This window comes from Procambarus clarkii, chromosome 74 (assembly GCF_040958095.1).
Source record: "Procambarus clarkii isolate CNS0578487 chromosome 74, FALCON_Pclarkii_2.0, whole genome shotgun sequence".
NCBI classification, from domain to species: domain Eukaryota; kingdom Metazoa; phylum Arthropoda; class Malacostraca; order Decapoda; family Cambaridae; genus Procambarus; species Procambarus clarkii.
In genome coordinates, this window is record NC_091223.1 from 21,910,998 (window position 1) to 21,937,169 (window position 26,172).

The following is a 26,172-nucleotide window of genomic DNA, read 5'->3' on the forward strand; positions in this document are numbered from 1 at the left end:
AGAAATCAGAAGCGGGGAGCCACATAGTGCCACTCCATATTAGGTCACCCAAGGTGTGAGTGGTAGCAGTCGAAAAAACAGTGAAGATAGGTATCTATTATGTGCCACTATGATCATGTTCATTTATACAGTAAAGTATGACAATATATTTAAGTAAAAATGAATTTATTTGTATAATAAACACTCATGGGTGAGTGCCAGTTATGTCCCCCACATTCCTTAATGGGGTAGGTGTAAAACAGGTTCCTCCCGGTGAGGGTGGTCGCCCGTACCCTTCCTCGCACCTAATGGCCTTGACTTTACCGTAACAGAGTTCCACACCCAGCGGAGGTCGAGTGGGTCTTATATAGGGGTATTAAATTATAAATCTCCTCCAGGGGTTAAAAAAAATCAAAGAATTTATTAATGTTTTATTAGGTAAAAATCACAAATGATGTATAAGAAGTTAATTATGACCCCTATCCCTCGCCCCCCTCCACCTCCCCTTCCTCATCTGAGTAGAATTCTGACGTCTCCCCATCCGTGGTGAGTGGGGGGAGGTCTTAACCCCCTCCCCCCTCTCTTGGGGGAGTGGGGTGAGTTGGCTGGTTGCCTTTTGGACGACTTTCCTTCTGACTCTCATCTGAAGTGTTCTGGAAAGAGATGGGGAAAATAATTTATAGGATTATATCTTTTATTTGAAAAATATTCTATTTCCTCTAAGAACTGCTAGTACATACCTCTCCCCCTGCAGGAGCGACCTTGTGTCCTCTACAGCAGGCATCATCAATTAGGCTACGTAACAGCATCTTGTTTGGGGCAGACCTTCCACGTAGAATTACTACTCTACAAATGTGGACAGGTCCTAAGAATTGCACTGAAAAAAAGAAGAGGTAAAATAGAGGTTGTGCAAACTTTCTATTGTGGGAAAAAAAATAAATCTTTACCAGAAAGTGAGGGTAATACTAACCAGGCCCTTCGAGGACTTCAATCTTCCCTGCGTGTGTTTCTGGGGAGACGCCTTCCATTTGTAGGATAAGGGGGATGGGGGTCTTCTAGGGAGGTTGTGGGGTGAGAGGGGTTTTATATGGGGGTAATCCCCCTGTTAGGTGGGTTGCCTAGCTAACAAAAATATTCTCTACACCACCTATAAGAACCAACCCTTACTCCTCTACAAAATGTCCTAACACAGTGATGTTTCATAGGAAAATATCGTCTCGCATAAGCGAGGGCACGTTTATCATTTAACTTTAAATTAACGCTTGAAAATACATTATGTAAGTAATGTACTGTTGAAGGCAACCCCAGGTGACTCACCCTATGGACGAACATTACGCAATACAGTCCACAAGCGAGGGTAAAATCACTCTGGAGTCTGTAGCACATTCCAAACACCTTTGTTATTGTGTTAGTTTTAATAAATCCTTGAAAATAATGTCCATAAGTAACCGCCGACATTGCATAACTATCGAAAAAAACATTCGATGTTTAACTTTATCAACATAAATAGCTACCCAATGTCCCATAGTTAATCTGCTATGTGATGGTAAAATATTAGTTATGAGAACAATAGGTTTTCTTGACGAGATATTTAAATGTTCTATCTCGTCTGCATTATAACAACCTAGGTAGAGTGCTCGATCCCCTAGATTATTTTTTAAATTAATATTTATATCATTACAATTCATTATGTTTTTAAGCTCGCACGTCACACAGAACAGTTCTCTGCCCGTCGATGGATAGTACCCTGGTCGTTTCCCCAAACAGTAAAACCAGTCTGTTATATGTAACACCACCGCCAAACTCAAGCTCCATACGCAAGTTGCCAGATTTCTCCACAGGGAGGGAATCCTTTGTTTGAATGGTGGTTAAGTCAAAGGCGAATATCGAACTTCCCTTATTAAAAGTGTCATAGGCTAGAAGTGAATCACGCTCTAAGCCTAATGTCTTCAAAGTTTCGTAATAAAGGCGGGCATAATGATTGTCGAAATCACCGCCAATTCGGTAAATTGCGTTATTGTTCAAATACATGGCAATATTTTTCAGCTTTGCATTTTCAAAATATAATCCATTACCTTGGTGAAGACCGGCGAAATAATTCATTGGTACAATTACCATGAATATCTTGTGAGGAATTACTTGCGCCCAAGGCTGATCAATTAAGAGACTAGTTTGATTCCCTGCTAGGACATATGTTTTAGAAATGGTTTTATTGAAAGTATAGCTTATGGGGTCGGGGGATGCTAACAGTGACCTGTTTAAGGCTAGGTAAGCACTTGGGTAGGGGAACACTCGTGTTACCCACAACTTAGCATTATCCATATGCAGCCGATACTTAGAGCCATCGTCCACACTTGTATTTAGCACCCAAGCATGTGGGGAGAGCTCCAATCTTAGGCGCACATCTATATAATCTAATATGTATTGGTCTAGGGTTGTTACGTCCAATAGTAGGGGAAAACACATTGACAATCCTTTACCTTTTAAATCGGTCATAAATTTTTTATCCTTGGCGGTTGCCCCAGTAAAAAATGTATTAGTAAATTCGTTAGGGATTACACCATCATCACTCCAGTCCCTACGAAAGGCTCCAATTCTCCCCAAGGAAGACATTTTTGATGGAGGCATGGAGGTAATTAATTTAATAAACGACCAATAATTAAAATTAGAATTTGTTTCAACTACCTGCTCTCCTAAAAACACCTGAACACCTTTAAACATGGTATTTGACAACCCATTCACAAATTCCACATGGTCATTCTCTTCCAATTTTGTGGTATCGTCATCTTTCGTTAAAGATACCTTAAAATCTATAACAATATTAGCTAAATCTAAGAAGGCGCCCTGGGTTCCAGGGATGCGGAATTCTAAGTAATTATCCCGCAAACGTTGATTAATAGGGAGGTTAACAGGTAGAATGTCTATTTGCTGTGTGGAGGCAATTGAACTCTCCACATTACGTATTCTGTTACTTCTAGGAAATTGGTCAATAATACTGGAACTATAATATTCTACAGGGATTTTCAACCCAGCTCCACTAGCCTCCGTCATGATCTCCTCCGAAAGGTGAAGTATGACTGCTTACTGTAGTGAAAATACATCATTTTTATACCCAAGGGCTCGTTTACATTTATTATTTTTATTTTTTCTTCTCCTAGAGAGTCTTTTAATTTTCCCGCCTGCTACCAATTTCTTCCCCACAGTCTTAAGAGCATCAATACCGTGAGTTCTCAGAGCGCTCTTTACATCCCGTCTACCACTGGTTAAATCACCAAGAACATTTTTCCCAAAATCGATAGCAGTCGGCGTTACAGTTTTCATGAAAAATGGTATGGCTCGTCGAGCCAAGCCGGCTAAGGTCCCAAAAAAACCACCACCAGATCTGAGATAAGGCGCTTGGAATGTGCGTATGTCATTCATCGCTCCCCCCCTCAACCCGTATCTCCCAGAGAGGGGGGAGAAGATCTCCCCGTACTCCTTCTGGGAGGGAGTGTGGAAAGGTACTCGCATCCCGACTCCTCTTCTTATAATAACCGATAATGTGGGTAAACACTTCTATATATATATATATATTTATATTTATATAGATTATATTGTTATACCTTAGGGCGGAGGTGTAAGACTGCCGTAACCGACCTCCCATCTTCAAAACTAACCTTTCTTCCAAACTGATCTGTTATCTTAATACTCACTTTCTCCAACGTGTTAGTATTTAATGTCTTGTACACTAGGGGATGAGCCCCTCTAGAATAAGAGTCATGATAATTGATTGCATCTAAGATATTTACAATTTGTCCCCCGTAACGATCCGGCTCGATGACGTCACTATAAATGAGTAAATAGTCACAACCTCCGTCATTGTCTGGGGGGAATGAGGCCACGACCTTGGAGGCTGCTGTAATGTCATCTGATTTTGCCTGATAAATGCTGTATTTGCGACTGCTGTCAAAACCAAGTACATTAGCTCTTCTGTGTTTAAATTGAAGGCTAAAAGAATATAAGGAACCAGTGCCTTCATTGTTAAGAGTGGAGGCTAGTAATACTCGCTCTAAGGATTGATCATAGGTGAGGATTGGTTCTCTTTCTGAGAAGTATATTTTGAAATCACCTCGGAAGCTAAGCTTCATGTCGGTGATTATTTGTCGGCTAAGCTCACTCGTGATGAATGTGATGTTTCTGGATAATATGTTGGTTTTGGGGAGGAAGGTGTAAATGAGATGTTCTGGGCTTTTAGAAAGAGTTCCTCGCCTAAAAGTAGCATAGACGTCTATGCCAGACTCCCCCTCATCCTTGATGATAGCGTTAATTCGTCTGGGTAGGAGTATGTTGACTAAGGCCACTTCATGTTTAATGGAAGGGTTTAAATGTAGAGTGGGGATGGTGTTTGTAAATGCTGAACTTGTGTTGTTGTATATATCTTCTTGGTCGAGGCTAGTGAGGTATATGTAGTGTTCCTCGTCCATTGTTCAGTTATGTACTGATTGGGGGGGGGGTGGGAATAAAACATCATTACTTATATTTTATTTTATTAATCTACTAAGGAAATATTACTTTTAAAAGAACTACAACAGGGGGAACTACATCTACATTTTGTTTCCCCATAACAAATTACATATAAAGAGCAGCAGCTGTTGGTACTGCTGTCGTCCGCTGCTGCCGCTGCCGCTGCTGCTGGGGGGCTGTTGGTACCACTGACACCGCTGCCACCGCTGACGGTACTGCTGCTGCTGCTGCTGCTGCCACCGCTGGAGCCGTTGTAGTTGGTGGTACTGCTGCCGCTACCGTTACCGCTGCCAGCGATGATGGTACTGTTACTACCGCTGTCACCGCTGGAACTGCTGTAGTTGGTGGTACTGCTGCCGCTACCATTACCGCTACTGTAGGTACCGCTGACAACACTGTCACCGTCGTCGGTGGACCTGCTGCTGCTACCACCACCGAAGCTGTTGTAGATGGAGGTACTGCTGCTGCTGCTGCTGCTGCTGCTGTTACTGACTGCGGCGGTGCTGCCACCTCTTCTTTGAGTGTTGTTGGTTACAGCTTTCGTCGTTTTTTCGGTGATGAGGATAACAGGAATATTTCCTGTGACTCTCCATCGAGGATGGTGTCAATACGATGATTTGAGAGGGGGTCGAAGTCAATAGTGGTTTCGATCCGTCGTTTGGCTGTACCAGATGTTGTGGGTGGGGGTGGAGCAGCGCTGGAGGTGGATGAGTACTCTTGTAGGTGTCTCTTCTTCCTGGGGGTAGCTGGTGGTGCTGGTGGTGTAGAACGAGAAGAGCTTCCTGGGGTGGTGGCACCCTCCCCCACCACTGCATCTAGGGTGATAGTTTTACTATCACCCTCTCCCCTGGGATCATCATTCGGGAGGGGTACCATCGATGGGGTGACGGTAGAGGGACGTTTGAGGATTACCAGCTCCTTGTTATGCTTGGCCAGCTCAGCGTTGAGGGAAATGAGCATGGGCCCGACGTCCTTGTGCCAGTTGTCCATGCCACCACGGGAGGCGCCCAGCCCATGGGGTACCACCAACCGAAACATGGTTGGAGTTCTTACCATAAGATTGCCAACCTTTGTTTGGGCTGTTTTCAGCCAATATAAACGATTTTTGGCAGTATCCAGGGTGACATTGGTGATGTAGTGGATGTCAGCGGAAGACTGCACTTGCTCCTGAGCTATAGGGTTGGACTCGAAGGGTGCTCCTGCACCGAAAGCAGAAATTAGCGCCACGATGGTGGGGCGGAAGAACAAGACTGGCTCTTCGACAATGTCTTGACCGTCGGAGGGTAGGGGAGCTATCTTCACTTCAATGTCCCCTGGGGTAGACCGGTAACGTATTGTGGCCCTGTTGACACGAGTCAGTCCTTCACGTTCCACACGGGCATAGTTGTAACATTTCCATATTACACTTGCCAGTCCATAGGGACGCACAACAGCAGCCGGTAGGTCATACACTATGACATCACCGACCCCAAAGGCGTGGGTGTCGGTGATGTCGCTGTCTATTGACTTAATGGACGATAAAGCCATGGCGGAAGGGCGGTTGAGAGGAACGAGAGAGTCGTCGTCAACTATGGTGACCGAGGGTGACGGTGGAGGCCTTTAAATACACCTGTGTCCCCCACCTGGAGGGGGAGGAATGTAAGGGTGTGGGGTAGAGGGCGCCTTTCTCACCTTAAAAGTCCATACACACTCCGTCCAGTCTCGAAGGCTGTAATCTGGTCTCGATGTTGGAAGGTTAATTTTTCCATTTGCCATATCTCCGTCTGGATTTCCTGGGATGAATATTCTTCATAACGTTTCACCGTCTCTCCAAATGACTTAAAAAACCGTTCTGGAGGGGCACTCAACACATGACGGTCATAACAATCCCACAATGCATATATCAATCTACATTTGTGTTCGACATACTTGTAGTACCGCTGAGTAGCAACCAACTTCTTTAATAAGGGAGATTTGTCTTCTGGAGGTGTAGCTGGGGGAGGAGTGGGTCTAGAAGCTTGCTCCATGGTGGATATGCAACTGAATATGGTGGTCTTTAAGATGACCTTCATATAGGTCTTCAATACGGCTCCCAATGGGGTCTCCTATGGATACCCCTCCCCCCTTTTAACTGTGATCTGGCGCGATAATTACGTATGAGGGTTGGGTCTATGCCAGCCACCCTCAGTAAAACCCTTATATCTTCCTTGTCACTTGCCCTAAATTGTCCCTTTGTGCAGGCTAGAGTTTTAATTATATCTAAAATATTTAAATTTTGTACAGGCTTTAATAAATTTCTGCGACTATACCACATCACCTGTTGGCTGTTTTGTCCAAACATGTTCAATAATGCTATGACATGAGGAATTTCCTCAATTTTAAAATTCACATTTATTAAGTTGTCCAGACTTGGATTTTGGGGTGTGATGGTGGCTTTATGTGGAGTGTGGCCAGCAACAATTACTTGCACTTCGGGCGGAAGGATGGAATGTTCCCTTTTTTTATTTATTTTTTTTTTTAAAGGCGATGGTCGCGCCGGGCGGCCCGCGTTTTTTTTTTTTAAAGGGTGGTGGCGGGCGACGGTCGCCGGGGGCCCCAATGTCATTTAAAGGGCGTGTGACCAGCCCCGCCCGTCTGGAGGTGCTACTACGGCAACACCGCCCACAGCCCGTTGTTGTCAGGTGGGAGGAAGGAGTGTCCTCTTCCCCCACCCCCCCATCACCCCTACCAGAGTCGCAGGTGGGTAGGTTATGGGCTCCCCCAATATTATTACTTGAGTTGGATTCGTTTTTTAAAGAGAAGGACATACTTTCACTACCATCACCACCGGGGGAGGGCAGGTCACCGCATTAGGAGGTGATGGTGAGTTCTTGTTTTTATTAAATAAATATTTTTCAGCTATGAATCGTGGTACCAGGCAATATTCTTTCACCATTTTATTCTCTCGTTACTTATTTACGCAATTACCTTATTGGGGAGGAAATTAACGATACAGCCAAAGGTAGCAGAGCTGCTAATATCACCCCACCACGTCTGGAGGTCAGTATGAGCTTCTTTTTGTATAAAGGAGTTTTCTTACGCGCTACAGAACGTATGTCATTCTGATATCTCTGTAAGCCATTAATTATCTGAGGTTGAACTGGGATGTTTCGTTTCAAAAAATTGGCAAAAATTTCACAAATTGATTCAATTTCCTGCCGTTTTAAAGCCTTGATTAGTTTATTCCGCTTCTTGGGTGATAAATTGTTTAATAAAAATAACAACTGATGATGTTTCTCTACGAGAGAGTCCTCTTGAACTGTCATTTTTTGTTAAATTTGACGATGTCTTGAGCTTTAATCCAGCTATTGGCAGAATCTGGGTACCCTCTCCACTTGACGAAATATTCTCTGTGTCCTTTCGATGTTTTCCTAGACTGTAATACCGTTACAGGAAAATAGTCTGGAAGGGATGTTGGGATCAATTCTTGCTCATAAAACATGCCACTGATCGGCTCGTTGTTTAAATCTTTGATTTTATATGTCGGGATTGAATGTGTTTTGTCAATATGTGACACTACAAATATTTCTTCTGTATTTTGGTGCCAAAAGCCTTTGTGAAATATATTCCTGCGCTTTGCCAATCGCACATGCTGTCCAAGGTGCAACCGTGGACTGATGGCAGTTATGGAGGAGTCATTGTTTAAATACATAACCTTAAACTGTCTTCGTATATCTTCAATATTTTGCAACTTATGAATGGCATGAGGAGTATTTTTTAGCATCCTGTGGAAAGTGTGGTTGTACACGTCCACAACTTTAGAGAGGATGTGGATGTATTTTAATGAATTAGCTTGAGTCATATAATGATACAGTTTATGTTTTAAAGTTCTGATGGCTCGCTCCACTATGCTAGATTTCATTTCCGAAAATACACTATATAATTTAATATTTTTCTTATTAAAATAATTTTGAATTGACTTGTTGTAAAATTCTCTACCTCGGTCAGTGAATATCCGCCTTACACCGAGAAACTGAGGCGTTTCCTCTAATATCTTCTTCAGAGCGACTAACACTTCACTCGAATTTTTTGTTTTTAAAGTTTGAGTCTGCATTAGGCGGGAATAAACATCGACACAAATTAAAATATATTTAACACCATTATTGTATTTTTGTAAACTACAAAAGTCCCCTAGGTCACAGGCAATTATGGTACGAGGTTTAGGGGCTAATATTTTCCGTCGGGGGAACCTAACTAAATTTCCTCTATGTAATGTGTAAGATCGCTCCCCATGGAGAAATTCCTTCACATCTGCAACACTAATGTTGGGGTCTTCAAGTCTGGCAGCCTTATACAATTTTTGAATTGACCCTGTGAAACCACCTGGGCTAGAAATGTCATTATAGATGCTGGTGAGAATTGTTCGTTTCTGTGTCATTAGAGACATTTTTTTTTGTTGTCGTTGTTGATTACATTTGATACACAATTTCACAGTGGTCTTCGTTGGTGATGCTCGTTCGTAGTTGTAATGCCTCAGGAACCGTCAGATCGACCAATAAGTAACCATACTTGTTCTGGGATATTGCCCGACAGTATATTTCAACGAAACTACTAGTAGTTTTTCGCCCATATAACTGTCCACTTAAAATTTCAAGTTGGCTTATGTCTCTCTGCTTCATTACTATATAATGACTACAATTCAGAGTTATTGTCCTGGCATATTTCCCCTGGGGAAACAAATTTTGACTAATTAGAATTACGGAAATATTACCGTGTCTCCCTCGGGTGAAGATATTGGCTATAATTGGACTCTGTATGGCTTCCAGGTATAAGTCATCAATTATATACAAAACTGACTCATTTGAAAAAGGATCTTTATACTCTAGTGGGTTAATCAGGTCCTGGGAGACAGTAACCTTGTTTCGCAGAGAGGGAATGTTTGAAAGAGGCTGTTCTGTATTATTTGCAGATGACACTAAAATTTTTGAGAATTTTCCGTGGTATTTAACACATAAATTCCCCACTAGGGTCGTTTTCCCAGAATTACTGAATCCAGCTACAAATATTCTTGCTGGGTGGTGGAAAATATTAAGTTGCTCGTCTGTGACAGACACACACTCCTCCATATTTTCCCCATAAATGGTTCAATTACCTATGGGGCGGTCGCTTATATATTCATATTATATATATATATATATATATATATATATATATATATATATATATATATATATATATATATATATATATATGGGAGTGAGAAAGAGAGTGTGATAGCGAGTGTGTGTGTGTGTGAGTGTGTGTGTGTGTGTGTGTGTGTGTGTGTACTCACCTAATTGTACTCACCTAATTGTGCTTGCGGGGGTTGAGCTTTGGCTCTTTGGTCCCGCCTCTCAACTGTCAATCAACTGGTGTACAGATTCCTGAGCCTACTGGGCTCTATCATACCTACATTTGAAACTGTGTATGGAGTCAGCCTCCACCACATCACTTCCTAGTGCATTCCATTTATTAACTACTCTGACACTGAAAAAATTCTTTCTAACGTCTCTGTGGCTCATCTGGGTACTAAGTTTCCACCTGTGTCCCCTTGTTCGTGTCCCACCCGTGCTGAAGAGTTTGTCTTTGTCCACCCTGTCAATTCCCCTGAGAATTTTGTAGGTGGTTATCATGTCTCCCCTTACTCTTCTGTTTTCCAGGGATGTGAGGTTCAGCTCCTTTAGCCTTTCCTCGTAGCTCAATCCTCTCAGTTCCGGGACGAGCCTGGTGGCATACCGCTGAATCTTCTCTAACTTTGTCTTGTGTTTAACTAGGTATGGACTCCAGGCTGGAGCTGCATACTCCAGGATTGGTCTTACATAAGTGGTATACAGGGTTCTGAAAGATTCCTTACACAAGTTTCTGAAGGCAGTTCTTATGTTGGCCAGTCTAGCATATGCCGCTGATGATATTCTTTTGATGTGGGCCTCTGGGGACAGGTTCGGTGTGATATCAACCCCCAGATCCTTCTCTCTATTTGATTCTTGCAGGATTTCCCCTCCCAGATGATACCTTGTGTTCAGCCTCCTGCTCCCTTCGCCTAATTTCATCACCTTACACTTTCCAGAGTTGAACTTCAGCAGCCATTTTCTAGACCATTCCTCCAGTTTATCCAGGTCATCCTGTAGTCTCTGTCTATCTTCATCCGTCTTGATTCTTCTCATAATTTTTGCATCATCAGCAAACATCGAGAGGAATGAGTCTATACCCTCTGGAAGATCGTTCACATATATTAGAAACAGGAATGGGTCCAAGTACTGAGCCCTGTGGGACTCCGCTGGTGACATCTCGCCACTCTGATGTCTTCCCCCTCACCGTTACTCGCTGTTTCCTGTTGCTTAAGTACTCCCTTATCCACTGGAGCACCTTCCCTTTTACTCCTGCCTGTTGCTCCAACTTTTTTAACAGCCTTTTATGGGGTACTGTGTCGAAGGCTTTTTGGCAATCCAGGAAAATGCAGTCGGCCCACCCTTCTCTTTCCTGCCTAATTTTCGTTGCCTGGTCATAAAATTCTATTAACCCTGTGAGGCACGATTTACCATCTCTGAACCCATGTTGGTGGTGCGTTACAAAGTTATTTCCCTCCAGATGCTCTACGAGCCTTTTCCTCACGATCTTCTCCAGCACCTTGCATGGTATACAAGTTAAGGAAACTGGCCTGTAATTCAGTGCCTCTTGCCTGTCACCCTTTTTGTATATTGGGACCACGTTAGCTGTCTTCCAACTTTCTGGTAAGTCTCCTGTTTCCAGTGACCTGTTATACACCATAGAGAGTGGCACACTTAGTGCTTCTGCACCTTCCTTTAGTATCCATGGTGAGATTCTATCAGGCCCAACAGCCTTTGTCACATCTAGCTCCAGCAGACACCTTTTGACCTCATCACTGGTGAGGTCAAATTCCTCCAAGGTTTCCAAGGTTGCCGCCTCCTCATTTAGTGCAGGGGCTTCTCCTTGTTCTATTGTGAAGACCTCCTGGAATCTCTTGTTGAGTTCTTCACACACCTCCTTGTCATTCTCTGTGTATCTGTTCTCCCCTTTCCGCAGCTTCATCACTTGTTCCTTCACTGCTGTTTTCCTCCTGATATGGCTGTGGAGCAGCTTTGGTTGGGTCTTGGCTTTACTCGCGATGTCATTTTCAAACTGTCTCTCTGCTTCCCTCCTCACTCTGATGTACTCATTTCTGGCCCTCTGGTACCTCTCCCTGCTCTCTGGTGTTCTGTTATTTCTGTAGTTTCTCCATGTTCTTTTACTCAGTTGTTTCGCTACCTTACATTCCTGGTTGAACCATGGGTTTTTCTGTTGTTTTTCGTTTTTCTCCTTTTGGACGGGGATAAACCTGTCTGCAGCTTCCTGGCACTTTTGGGTGACAATATCCATCATGACCTGCACATTCTTGTCTCTAAGTTCTGTTTCCCATGGTATTCCCATTAGGAAGTTCCTCATCTCGTCATATTTTCCTCTTCGGTAATTCAGTCTTTTCCCCTCCACTCCCATCCTTGGATAGGTTATCCCTACCTCCACCAAGTACTCAAAGGTCAGTACACTGTGGTCACTCATTCCTATGGGGGCTTCAACTTTGACTTCCCTTATTTCTGACTCATTTAGGGTGAATATTAAGTCGAGTCTAGCTGGTTCATCATTGCCTCTCATTCTTGTGGGTTCCTTGACATGCTGGCTCAGAAAATTCCTTGTTGCCACTTCCAAGAGTTTAGCTCGCCACGTATCTGCACCACCATGTGGGTCCCCATTCTCCCAGTCTATCTTTCCATGGTTGAAATCACCCATGATTAAGAGTCTTGAGCCATTCCTGCAGGCAACTGAAGCTGCTCTCTCTATTATATTAATAGTTGCCATGTTGTTCCTATCAAACTCCTGTCTAGGTCTTCTGTCATTTAGGGGAGGGTTGTAAATAACTGTCACTATTATCTTAGGTCCACCCATTGTTATAGTTCCTGTTATGTAATCTCTGAATCCGTCACAGCCCGGAATTTCCATCTCATCAAAACTCCAGTCCTTCCTTATCAGCAGGGCCACTCCCACCTCCTCTCCCTTCCCTCTCTTTCCTTACTATATAGTAGTCCTTTGGAAACACAGCATCTGTTATGACTCCTGACAATTTTGTTTCTGTTAGTCCTATTACATCAGGGTTTTCTTCTTGCACCCTTTCTGCCAGTTCACTTGCTTTATTGGTAATCCCATCAATGTTTGAGTACATTACCTTGAAGCTCACTTTCTTATATCCAATTTCACCCACACTCCCTACAAGTGTAGGAGGTTGTTCTATGGTCCTTGCTACTTGGGTAGGCTCCTCCTCCTGTGAGGTAGTTGCCAGGGGTTCAGGGGGAGGTGGGGTGGGGGGTGGAGGGCTTAGGTCTTCCTCAGGCCTGCTTGGGTCAGGAAGAAGTCCTGGGGGTGAGGGAGCAGGGATTGCTTGGGGAGAGGGCACGCCCTCCTGCGGTGTAGTTGACAGGGGTTTGGAGGGAGGTGGAGTGGGGGATAGAGGGCTTTGGTCTTGCTCAGGCCTGCTTGGGGCAGGGAGAAGACCAGGGGTTGGGAAAGCAGGGGCTTCTTGGGGTAAGGGGAGGGGGAGGATTTGGGTTTCATGATGGGCATTATGCAGGGGCAAGGAAGGGTTTGTGCTGGGGGGTAGAGAGGGCCCTATTGGGTGGTGGACTGGGGTGTTGCATTCCCCCCTGGGGTTCCTGGGTTGCTGGATTGGGGTTCCCCACTCCCCTCTGGGATTGCTGGGTTGGAGGCTGAGGTTCCCTGGCTCTCTTCCCTCTCCTTGCGCCTTTTCCTTGCATCTGCTGCCCTTACTATCTCGTCTCTGGTCATGTCCCTCTGAACATATACCTCTTTGTAGTTCCTTGCATGCCTCAGTTTGTTCTTCCTTACTAGAATGTCCTCTTTGATGTCCTCGCTCTTGAATACTACCTTGATCAATCTTTTTTTGTCTCTGTTGTACTGGCCAATCCGGAAAAAACTGTTCTATGTCTCGTTCAGCCCCTTCCATTCCTATCTCCTTTAATATCCCTGCCACTGCAGCTTTGTCTAGTCCTCGTTTCCTCCCTTGTGGAGCCCTCTTGTTCCTTCACACCTACCACTACTACAGCTCTTTTCCTTTCCATTAGCTGGCTTGTGCATCTAGCTGCCTCCTGTGAGGTTACTGCTTTCATTACAACATCCTTGACTGTGGACATTGCTCCTGGGCTCTTGAGCATTTCAGCAAAGGTTGGGCCAATTGTAGGGGTCCCTGCCATAGCTACATCTCCTGGCACCTGGGGGTTGGTCCCCTGGGCCAGAGTCTGAGGAGGGCCTGTTTTTAGGCTTTTTATCTCCTCTTGTGCTGCACTTAGTTCTATCTGCAGCTTACATATAGTTTCCCTCAGGTCCTTCAATTCCCCACTGACTTCCTTCCATGCCTTAGCAATCATCTCCATGAATGACTCGTCCAGTCCCTCTCCTCCAGCTTCATTCTGTTGTCTTACCATCCCGCTTGACCTGTGTGTGTGTGTGTGTGTGTGTGTGTCTGTGTGTGTGTCTGTATGTGCGTGTGTGTGTGCGTGTGTGTGTGTCCGTGTGTGTCTTTGTGTGCGTGCGTGTGCGTGTGTGCGTGTGCGTGTGCGTGTGTGTGTGTGTGTGTGTGTGTGTTGGGTGCGGGGGTGTTTGTGTATAGGGGGAGGGGTAGGGGGGTGTCTTGGGGCAGTGTAAGGCGTGGGAAGGTGTGGGGTGAGATGGTGAGCGGTCACCAGGGTATCATGTGTCAAGCCCCACCCAAGTACCACCCAAGTGAGCCACGGAGTTGTATATTTGAGATATTGAGACCTACTTTAAATTAGGTATTTTAAGTCACTCTGTACACCTTATTGATGACCTAGAGAGGGGTACCTACCGTCAGCTCACCCCGAGCAAGCACGCCTAGGTGAGTTTGAAGAGATGTCCTTATGACGGGGTTGGTCGCTTGCCCTCTCCTCTCTCTGGTATCAATGTTGTCTCCACGTGCTACTGTTGTCTCCACGTGCTCCTGGTAACATTCGTTCCTATCTTCCTCACTGGTCGTCAGCCACTATGTGCACTTAGCATACGATCCTAAACGGTGCACACACTTCGGGGGATCAATCACTAAGTATGCTACAAACCACTTCACAACACATTACTCAGCAAAACAAAACGTAGGTCCTGCTAGGCTGGGTGGCTAGGCTGACCCAACGGTACACACTGATCTTGCCACTCGGCCTTATTTTTGTTTCTTAATTGCTCTACCGCTGTAGGAGCTCACTATACACTTGATCACTGCGTTTGCGTACACTTCTGTGACAAAAAACTATGTTTCTTGTCTCGGTGACCCTTCAATGTCTCGAGATAATTGATGTTATTCGCGGACCCTACGGACACAACGTGTGACTCTCTCCAGAGCTGAAATGTGTGTGTGTGTGTGTGTGTGTGTGTGTGTGTGTGTGTGTGTGTGTGTGTGTGTGTGTGTGAGTGTGTGTGAGTGTGTGTGAGTGAGAGTGTGTGTGTGTGTGTGTGTGTGTGTGTGTGTGTGTGTGTGTGTGTGTGTGTGTGTGTGTGTGTGTGTGTGTGTGTGTGTGTGTGTGTGTGTGTGTGTGTGTGTGTGTGTATTCACCCAGCAAGGAATGTGTCTCCCTCAGGACATAGCCAGTCCTCCTGATGTTTTTTTTTGAAGTAGAAGTCCCCTAGTGATGACCTCCAGACGAGAGAGAAAAAAAAAAAAGTTTTCTACAGCAGGCCTAACCCTTCTCTTACAAAAAGGACTGAGAGGTGTTGTATGTGGCAACGTTGCCCCCCACGTTTCCGAGTCAATAAAAGGACGCTACACCTCCCCCACATCATGTATTATTGAATTGTGACCAAACCGTCCACTCTCCTCCCCGTCTAGACCGAGATGTAAGTAAATTAGTATCTATTTCATATAAGGGTTATATATATATATATATATATATATATATATATATATATATATATATATATATAAATAAATATAAATATATTATATATATATATATATATATATATATATATATATATATATATATTTATATAGATAAGTAGGAGCAGGAATGAGAAGTGGACTGATTTGAGTGCTGGGGGATATATATATATATATATATATATATATATATATATATATATATATATATATATATATATATATATATATATATATATATATATATATATATATATATACAACTTTAGAACACTTTCCCACCAGGAGACTCGAACCCTAGCCAGCACAGAAGCCTTCCAGCAACTGGCATAACAGGTACGCCTTAACCCTCTCCACCACCTGCTCAGACCCTTAAAAGAGATGCTAATTTCGGAGTATTTAAATACACCAAAGATCAACACCTCCCAAGAGCACTAGAGCAAGTGAGGGGTCATTTAGACGTTAATTTCATCAAGTCCCTGTTAATATGGGAAGACACAGTGTCTATGCTTAAGGCACAACTCTCCTAAACACGAGAGTGAAGTATACAACTTTAGAACACTTTCCCACCAGGAGACTCGAACCCTAGCCAGCACAGAAGCCTTCCAGCAACTGGCATAACAGGTACGCCTTAACCCTCTCCACCACCTGCTCAGACCCTTAAAAGAGATGCTAATTTCGGAGTATTTAAATACACCAAAGATCAACACCTCCCAAGAGCACTAGAGCAAGTGAGGGGTCATTTAGACGTTAATTTCATCAAGTCCCTGTTAATATGGGAAGACACAGTGTCTATGCTTAAGGCACAACTCTCCTAAACACGAGAGTGAAGTATACAACTTTAGAACACTTTCCCACCAGGAGACTCGAACCCTAGCCAGCACAGAAGCCTTCCAGCAACTGGCATAATAGGTACGCCTTAACCCTCTCCACCACCTGCTCAGACCCTTAAAAGAGATGCTAATTTCGGAGTATTTAAATACACCAAAGATCAACACCTCCCAAGAGCACTAGAGCAAGTGAGGGGTCATTTAGACGTTAATTTCATCAAGTCCCTGTTAATATGGGAAGACACAGTGTCTATGCTTAAGGCACAACTCTCCTAAACACGAGAGTGAAGTATACAACTTTAGAACACTTTCCCACCAGGAGACTCGAACCCTAGCCAGCACAGAAGCCTTCCAGCAACTGGCATAACAGGTACGCCTTAACCCTCTCCACCACCTGCTCAGACCCTTAAAAGAGATGCTAATTTCGGAGTATTTAAATACACCAAAGATCAACACCTCCCAAGAGCACTAGAGCAAGTGAGGGGTCATTTAGACGTTAATTTCATCAAGTCCCTGTTAATATGGGAAGACACAGTGTCTATGCTTAAGGCACAACTCTCCTAAACACGAGAGTGAAGTATACAACTTTAGAACACTTTCCCACCAGGAGACTCGAACCCTAGCCAGCACAGAAGCCTTCCAGCAACTGGCATAACAGGTACGCCTTAACCCTCTCCACCACCTGCTCAGACCCTTAAAAGAGATGCTAATTTCGGAGTATTTAAATACACCAAAGATCAACACCTCCCAAGAGCACTAGAGCAAGTGAGGGGTCATTTAGACGTTAATTTCATCAAGTCCCTGTTAATATGGGAAGACACAGTGTCTATGCTTAAGGCACAACTCTCCTAAACACGAGAGTGAAGCATACAACTTTAGAACACTTTCCCACCAGGAGACTCGAACCCTAGCCAGCACAGAAGCCTTCCAGCAACTGGCATAACAGGTACGCCTTAACCTTCTCCACCACCTGCTCAGACCCTTAAAAGAGATGCTAATTTCGGAGTATTTAAATACACCAAAGATCAACACCTCCCAAGAGCACTAGAGCAAGTGAGGGGTCATTTAGACGTTAATTTCATCAAGTCCCTGTTAATATGGGAAGACACAGTGTCTATGCTTAAGGCACAACTCTCCTAAACACGAGAGTGAAGTATACAACTTTAGAACACTTTCCCACCAGGAGACTCGAACCCTAGCCAGCACAGAAGCCTTCCAGCAACTGGCATAACAGGTACGCCTTAACCCTCTCCACCACCTGCTCAGACCCTTAAAAGAGATGCTAATTTCGGAGTATTTAAATACACCAAAGATCAACACCTCCCAAGAGCACTAGAGCAAGTGAGGGGTCATTTAGACGTTAATTTCATCAAGTCCCTGTTAATATGGGAAGACACAGTGTCTATGCTTAAGGCACAACTCTCCTAAACACGAGAGTGAAGTATACAACTTTAGAACACTTTCCCACCAGGAGACTCGAACCCTAGCCAGCACAGAAGCCTTCCAGCAACTGGCATAACAGGTACGCCTTAACCCTCTCCACCACCTGCTCAGACCCTTAAAAGAGATGCTAATTTCGGAGTATTTAAATACACCAAAGATCAACACCTCCCAAGAGCACTAGAGCAAGTGAGGGGTCATTTAGACGTTAATTTCATCAAGTCCCTGTTAATATGGGAAGACACAGTGTCTATGCTTAAGGCACAACTCTCCTAAACACGAGAGTGAAGTATACAACTTTAGAACACTTTCCCACCAGGAGACTCGAACCCTAGCCAGCACAGAAGCCTTCCAGCAACTGGCATAACAGGTACGCCTTAACCCTCTCCACCACCTGCTCAGACCCTTAAAAGAGATGCTAATTTCGGAGTATTTAAATACACCAAAGATCAACACCTCCCAAGAGCACTAGAGCAAGTGAGGGGTCATTTAGACGTTAATTTCATCAAGTCCCTGTTAATATGGGAAGACACAGTGTCTATGCTTAAGGCACAACTCTCCTAAACACGAGAGTGAAGTATACAACTTTAGAACACTTTCCCACCAGGAGACTCGAACCCTAGCCAGCACAGAAGCCTTCCAGCAACTGGCATAACAGGTACGCCTTAACCCTCTCCACCACCTGCTCAGACCCTTAAAAGAGATGCTAATTTCGGAGTATTTAAATACACCAAAGATCAACACCTCCCAAGAGCACTAGAGCAAGTGAGGGGTCATTTAGACGTTAATTTCATCAAGTCCCTGTTAATATGGGAAGACACAGTGTCTATGCTTAAGGCACAACTCTCCTAAACACGAGAGTGAAGTATACAACTTTAGAACACTTTCCCACCAGGAGACTCGAACCCTAGCCAGCACAGAAGCCTTCCAGCAACTGGCATAACAGGTACGCCTTAACCCTCTCCACCACCTGCTCAGACCCTTAAAAGAGATGCTAATTTCGGAGTATTTAAATACACCAAAGATCAACACCTCCCAAGAGCACTAGAGCAAGTGAGGGGTCATTTAGACGTTAATTTCATCAAGTCCCTGTTAATATGGGAAGACACAGTGTCTATGCTTAAGGCACAACTCTCCTAAACACGAGAGTGAAGTATACAACTTTAGAACACTTTCCCACCAGGAGACTCGAACCCTAGCCAGCACAGAAGCCTTCCAGCAACTGGCATAACAGGTACGCCTTAACCCTCTCCACCACCTGCTCAGACCCTTAAAAGAGATGCTAATTTCGGAGTATTTAAATACACCAAAGATCAACACCTCCCAAGAGCACTAGAGCAAGTGAGGGGTCATTTAGACGTTAATTTCATCAAGTCCCTGTTAATATGGGAAGACACAGTGTCTATGCTTAAGGCACAACTCTCCTAAACACGAGAGTGAAGTATACAACTTTAGAACACTTTCCCACCAGGAGACTCGAACCCTAGCCAGCACAGAAGCCTTCCAGCAACTGGCATAACAGGTACGCCTTAACCCTCTCCACCACCTGCTCAGACCCTTAAAAGAGATGCTAATTTCGGAGTATTTAAATACACCAAAGATCAACACCTCCCAAGAGCACTAGAGCAAGTGAGGGGTCATTTAGACGTTAATTTCATCAAGTCCCTGTTAATATGGGAAGACACAGTGTCTATGCTTAAGGCACAACTCTCCTAAACACGAGAGTGAAGTATACAACTTTAGAACACTTTCCCACCAGGAGACTCGAACCCTAGCCAGCACAGAAGCCTTCCAGCAACTGGCATAACAGGTACGCCTTAACCCTCTCCACCACCTGCTCAGACCCTTAAAAGAGATGCTAATTTCGGAGTATTTAAATACACCAAAGATCAACACCTCCCAAGAGCACTAGAGCAAGTGAGGGGTCATTTAGACGTTAATTTCATCAAGTCCCTGTTAATATGGGAAGACACAGTGTCTATGCTTAAGGCACAACTCTCCTAAACACGAGAGTGAAGTATACAACTTTAGAACACTTTCCCACCAGGAGACTCGAACCCTAGCCAGCACAGAAGCCTTCCAGCAACTGGCATAACAGGTACGCCTTAACCCTCTCCACCACCTGCTCAGACCCTTAAAAGAGATGCTAATTTCGGAGTATTTAAATACACCAAAGATCAACACCTCCCAAGAGCACTAGAGCAAGTGAGGGGTCATTTAGACGTTAATTTCATCAAGTCCCTGTTAATATGGGAAGACACAGTGTCTATGCTTAAGGCACAACTCTCCTAAACACGAGAGTGAAGTATACAACTTTAGAACACTTTCCCACCAGGAGACTCGAACCCTAGCCAGCACAGAAGCCTTCCAGCAACTGGCATAACAGGTACGCCTTAACCCTCTCCACCACCTGCTCAGACCCTTAAAAGAGATGCTAATTTCGGAGTATTTAAATACACCAAAGATCAACACCTCCCAAGAGCACTAGAGCAAGTGAGGGGTCATTTAGACGTTAATTTCATCAAGTCCCTGTTAATATGGGAAGACACAGTGTCTATGCTTAAGGCACAACTCTCCTAAACACGAGAGTGAAGTATACAACTTTAGAACACTTTCCCACCAGGAGACTCGAACCCTAGCCAGCACAGAAGCCTTCCAGCAACTGGCATAACAGGTACGCCTTAACCCTCTCCACCACCTGCTCAGACCCTTAAAAGAGATGCTAATTTCGGAGTATTTAAATACACCAAAGATCAACACCTCCCAAGAGCACTAGAGCAAGTGAGGGGTCATTTAGACGTTAATTTCATCAAGTCCCTGTTAATATGGGAAGACACAGTGTCTATGCTTAAGGCACAACTCTCCTAAACACGAGAGTGAAGTATACAACTTTAGAACACTTTCCCACCAGGAGACTCGAACCCTAGCCAGCACAGAAGCCTTCCAGCAACTGGCATAACAGGTACGCCTTAACCCTCTCCACCACCTGCTCAGACCCTTAAAAGAGATGCTAATTTCGGAGTATTTAAATACACCAAAGATCAACACCTCCCAAGAGCACTAGAGCAAGTGAGGGGTCATTTAGACGTTAATTTCATCAAGTCCCTGTTAATATGGGAAGACACAGTGTCTCTGCTTAAGGCACAACTCTCCTAAACACGAGAGTGAAGTATACAACTTTAGAACACTTTCCCACCAGGAGACTCGAACCCTAGCCAGCACAGAAGCCTTCCAGCAACTGGCATAACAGGTACGCCTTAACCCTCTCCACCACCTGCTCAGACCCTTAAAAGAGATGCTAATTTCGGAGTATTTAAATACACCAAAGATCAACACCTCCCAAGAGCACTAGAGCAAGTGAGGGGTCATTTAGACGTTAATTTCATCAAGTCCCTGTTAATATGGGAAGACACAGTGTCTATGCTTAAGGCACAACTCTCCTAAACACGAGAGTGAAGTATACAACTTTAGAACACTTTCCCACCAGGAGACTCGAACCCTAGCCAGCACAGAAGCCTTCCAGCAACTGGCATAACAGGTACGCCTTAACCCTCTCCACCACCTGCTCAGACCCTTAAAAGAGATGCTAATTTCGGAGTATTTAAATACACCAAAGATCAACACCTCCCAAGAGCACTAGAGCAAGTGAGGGGTCATTTAGACGTTAATTTCATCAAGTCCCTGTTAATATGGGAAGACACAGTGTCTATGCTTAAGGCACAACTCTCCTAAACACGAGAGTGAAGTATACAACTTTAGAACACTTTCCCACCAGGAGACTCGAACCCTAGCCAGCACAGAAGCCTTCCAGCAACTGGCATAACAGGTACGCCTTAACCCTCTCCACCACCTGCTCAGACCCTTAAAAGAGATGCTAATTTCGGAGTATTTAAATACACCAAAGATCAACACCTCCCAAGAGCACTAGAGCAAGTGAGGGGTCATTTAGACGTTAATTTCATCAAGTCCCTGTTAATATGGGAAGACACAGTGTCTATGCTTAAGGCACAACTCTCCTAAACACGAGAGTGAAGTATACAACTTTAGAACACTTTCCCACCAGGAGACTCGAACCCTAGCCAGCACAGAAGCCTTCCAGCAACTGGCATAACAGGTACGCCTTAACCCTCTCCACCACCTGCTCAGACCCTTAAAAGAGATGCTAATTTCGGAGTATTTAAATACACCAAAGATCAACACCTCCCAAGAGCACTAGAGCAAGTGAGGGGTCATTTAGACGTTAATTTCATCAAGTCCCTGTTAATATGGGAAGACACAGTGTCTATGCTTAAGGCACAACTCTCCTAAACACGAGAGTGAAGTATACAACTTTAGAACACTTTCCCACCAGGAGACTCGAACCCTAGCCAGCACAGAAGCCTTCCAGCAACTGGCATAACAGGTACGCCTTAACCCTCTCCACCACCTGCTCAGACCCTTAAAAGAGATGCTAATTTCGGAGTATTTAAATACACCAAAGATCAACACCTCCCAAGAGCACTAGAGCAAGTGAGGGGTCATTTAGACGTTAATTTCATCAAGTCCCTGTTAATATGGGAAGACACAGTGTCTATGCTTAAGGCACAACTCTCCTAAACACGAGAGTGAAGTATACAACTTTAGAACACTTTCCCACCAGGAGACTCGAACCCTAGCCAGCACAGAAGCCTTCCAGCAACTGGCATAACAGGTACGCCTTAACCCTCTCCACCACCTGCTCAGACCCTTAAAAGAGATGCTAATTTCGGAGTATTTAAATACACCAAAGATCAACACCTCCCAAGAGCACTAGAGCAAGTGAGGGGTCATTTAGACGTTAATTTCATCAAGTCCCTGTTAATATGGGAAGACACAGTGTCTATGCTTAAGGCACAACTCTCCTAAACACGAGAGTGAAGTATACAACTTTAGAACACTTTCCCACCAGGAGACTCGAACCCTAGCCAGCACAGAAGCCTTCCAGCAACTGGCATAACAGGTACGCCTTAACCCTCTCCACCACCTGCTCAGACCCTTAAAAGAGATGCTAATTTCGGAGTATTTAAATACACCAAAGATCAACACCTCCCAAGAGCACTAGAGCAAGTGAGGGGTCATTTAGACGTTAATTTCATCAAGTCCCTGTTAATATGGGAAGACACAGTGTCTATGCTTAAGGCACAACTCTCCTAAACACGAGAGTGAAGTATACAACTTTAGAACACTTTCCCACCAGGAGACTCGAACCCTAGCCAGCACAGAAGCCTTCCAGCAACTGGCATAACAGGTACGCCTTAACCCTCTCCACCACCTGCTCAGACCCTTAAAAGAGATGCTAATTTCGGAGTATTTAAATACACCAAAGATCAACACCTCCCAAGAGCACTAGAGCAAGTGAGGGGTCATTTAGACGTTAATTTCATCAAGTCCCTGTTAATATGGGAAGACACAGTGTCTATGCTTAAGGCACAACTCTCCTAAACACGAGAGTGAAGTATACAACTTTAGAACACTTTCCCACCAGGAGACTCGAACCCTAGCCAGCACAGAAGCCTTCCAGCAACTGGCATAACAGGTACGCCTTAACCCTCTCCACCACCTGCTCAGACCCTTAAAAGAGATGCTAATTTCGGAGTATTTAAATACACCAAAGATCAACACCTCCCAAGAGCACTAGAGCAAGTGAGGGGTCATTTAGACGTTAATTTCATCAAGTCCCTGTTAATATGGGAAGACACAGTGTCTATGCTTAAGGCACAACTCTCCTAAACACGAGAGTGAAGTATACAACTTTAGAACACTTTCCCACCAGGAGACTCGAACCCTAGCCAGCACAGAAGCCTTCCAGCAACTGGCATAACAGGTACGCCTTAACCCTCTCCACCACCTGCTCAGACCCTTAAAAGAGATGCTAATTTCGGAGTATTTAAATACACCAAAGATCAACACCTCCCAAGAGCACTAGAGCAAGTGAGGGGTCATTTAGACGTTAATTTCATCAAGTCCCTGTTAATATGGGAAGACACAGTGTCTATGCTTAAGGCACAACTCTCCTAAACACGAGAGTGAAGTATACAACTTTAGAACACTTTCCCACCAGGAGACTCGAACCCTAGCCAGCACAGAAGCCTTCCAGCAACTGGCATAACAGGTACGCCTTAACCCTCTCCACCACCTGCTCAGACCCTTAAAAGAGATGCTAATTTCGGAGTATTTAAATACACCAAAGATCAACACCTCCCAAGAGCACTAGAGCAAGTGAGGGGTCATTTAGACGTTAATTTCATCAAGTCCCTGTTAATATGGGAAGACACAGTGTCTATGCTTAAGGCACAACTCTCCTAAACACGAGAGTGAAGTATACAACTTTAGAACACTTTCCCACCAGGAGACTCGAACCCTAGCCAGCACAGAAGCCTTCCAGCAACTGGCATAACAGGTACGCCTTAACCCTCTCCACCACCTGCTCAGACCCTTAAAAGAGATGCTAATTTCGGAGTATTTAAATACACCAAAGATCAACACCTCCCAAGAGCACTAGAGCAAGTGAGGGGTCATTTAGACGTTAATTTCATCAAGTCCCTGTTAATATGGGAAGACACAGTGTCTATGCTTAAGGCACAACTCTCCTAAACACGAGAGTGAAGTATACAACTTTAGAACACTTTCCCACCAGGAGACTCGAACCCTAGCCAGCACAGAAGCCTTCCAGCAACTGGCATAACAGGTACGCCTTAACCCTCTCCACCACCTGCTCAGACCCTTAAAAGAGATGCTAATTTCGGAGTATTTAAATACACCAAAGATCAACACCTCCCAAGAGCACTAGAGCAAGTGAGGGGTCATTTAGACGTTAATTTCATCAAGTCCCTGTTAATATGGGAAGACACAGTGTCTATGCTTAAGGCACAACTCTCCTAAACACGAGAGTGAAGTATACAACTTTAGAACACTTTCCCACCAGGAGACTCGAACCCTAGCCAGCACAGAAGCCTTCCAGCAACTGGCATAACAGGTACGCCTTAACCCTCTCCACCACCTGCTCAGACCCTTAAAAGAGATGCTAATTTCGGAGTATTTAAATACACCAAAGATCAACACCTCCCAAGAGCACTAGAGCAAGTGAGGGGTCATTTAGACGTTAATTTCATCAAGTCCCTGTTAATATGGGAAGACACAGTGTCTATGCTTAAGGCACAACTCTCCTAAACACGAGAGTGAAGTATACAACTTTAGAACACTTTCCCACCAGGAGACTCGAACCCTAGCCAGCACAGAAGCCTTCCAGCAACTGGCATAACAGGTACGCCTTAACCCTCTCCACCACCTGCTCAGACCCTTAAAAGAGATGCTAATTTCGGAGTATTTAAATACACCAAAGATCAACACCTCCCAAGAGCACTAGAGCAAGTGAGGGGTCATTTAGACGTTAATTTCATCAAGTCCCTGTTAATATGGGAAGACACAGTGTCTATGCTTAAGGCACAACTCTCCTAAACACGAGAGTGAAGTATACAACTTTAGAACACTTTCCCACCAGGAGACTCGAACCCTAGCCAGCACAGAAGCCTTCCAGCAACTGGCATAACAGGTACGCCTTAACCCTCTCCACCACCTGCTCAGACCCTTAAAAGAGATGCTAATTTCGGAGTATTTAAATACACCAAAGATCAACACCTCCCAAGAGCACTAGAGCAAGTGAGGGGTCATTTAGACGTTAATTTCATCAAGTCCCTGTTAATATGGGAAGACACAGTGTCTATGCTTAAGGCACAACTCTCCTAAACACGAGAGTGAAGTATACAACTTTAGAACACTTTCCCACCAGGAGACTCGAACCCTAGCCAGCACAGAAGCCTTCCAGCAACTGGCATAACAGGTACGCCTTAACCCTCTCCACCACCTGCTCAGACCCTTAAAAGAGATGCTAATTTCGGAGTATTTAAATACACCAAAGATCAACACCTCCCAAGAGCACTAGAGCAAGTGAGGGGTCATTTAGACGTTAATTTCATCAAGTCCCTGTTAATATGGGAAGACACAGTGTCTATGCTTAAGGCACAACTCTCCTAAACACGAGAGTGAAGTATACAACTTTAGAACACTTTCCCACCAGGAGACTCGAACCCTAGCCAGCACAGAAGCCTTCCAGCAACTGGCATAACAGGTACGCCTTAACCCTCTCCACCACCTGCTCAGACCCTTAAAAGAGATGCTAATTTCGGAGTATTTAAATACACCAAAGATCAACACCTCCCAAGAGCACTAGAGCAAGTGAGGGGTCATTTAGACGTTAATTTCATCAAGTCCCTGTTAATATGGGAAGACACAGTGTCTATGCTTAAGGCACAACTCTCCTAAACACGAGAGTGAAGTATACAACTTTAGAACACTTTCCCACCAGGAGACTCGAACCCTAGCCAGCACAGAAGCCTTCCAGCAACTGGCATAACAGGTACGCCTTAACCCTCTCCACCACCTGCTCAGACCCTT

At 44.5% G+C, this 26,172-nt stretch overlaps 1 protein-coding gene across 1 annotated transcript in view; it reads left to right on the forward strand.

Annotated features, from left to right (window-relative positions):
- Positions 1 to 222: 222 nt before the first annotated feature.
- Positions 223 to 26,172, forward strand: part of LOC138356844 (uncharacterized) — a gene marked incomplete at its 3' end in the record, with an annotated part of 35,589 nt that continues 9,639 nt past the window's right edge. Inside the window, exons 1-2 of the mRNA XM_069313187.1 lie at positions 223 to 227; positions 4,777 to 5,008. Of these exons, the coding sequence (XP_069169288.1) occupies positions 223 to 227; positions 4,777 to 5,008 (237 nt within the window). The remainder of the gene's footprint in view (positions 228 to 4,776; positions 5,009 to 26,172) is intronic.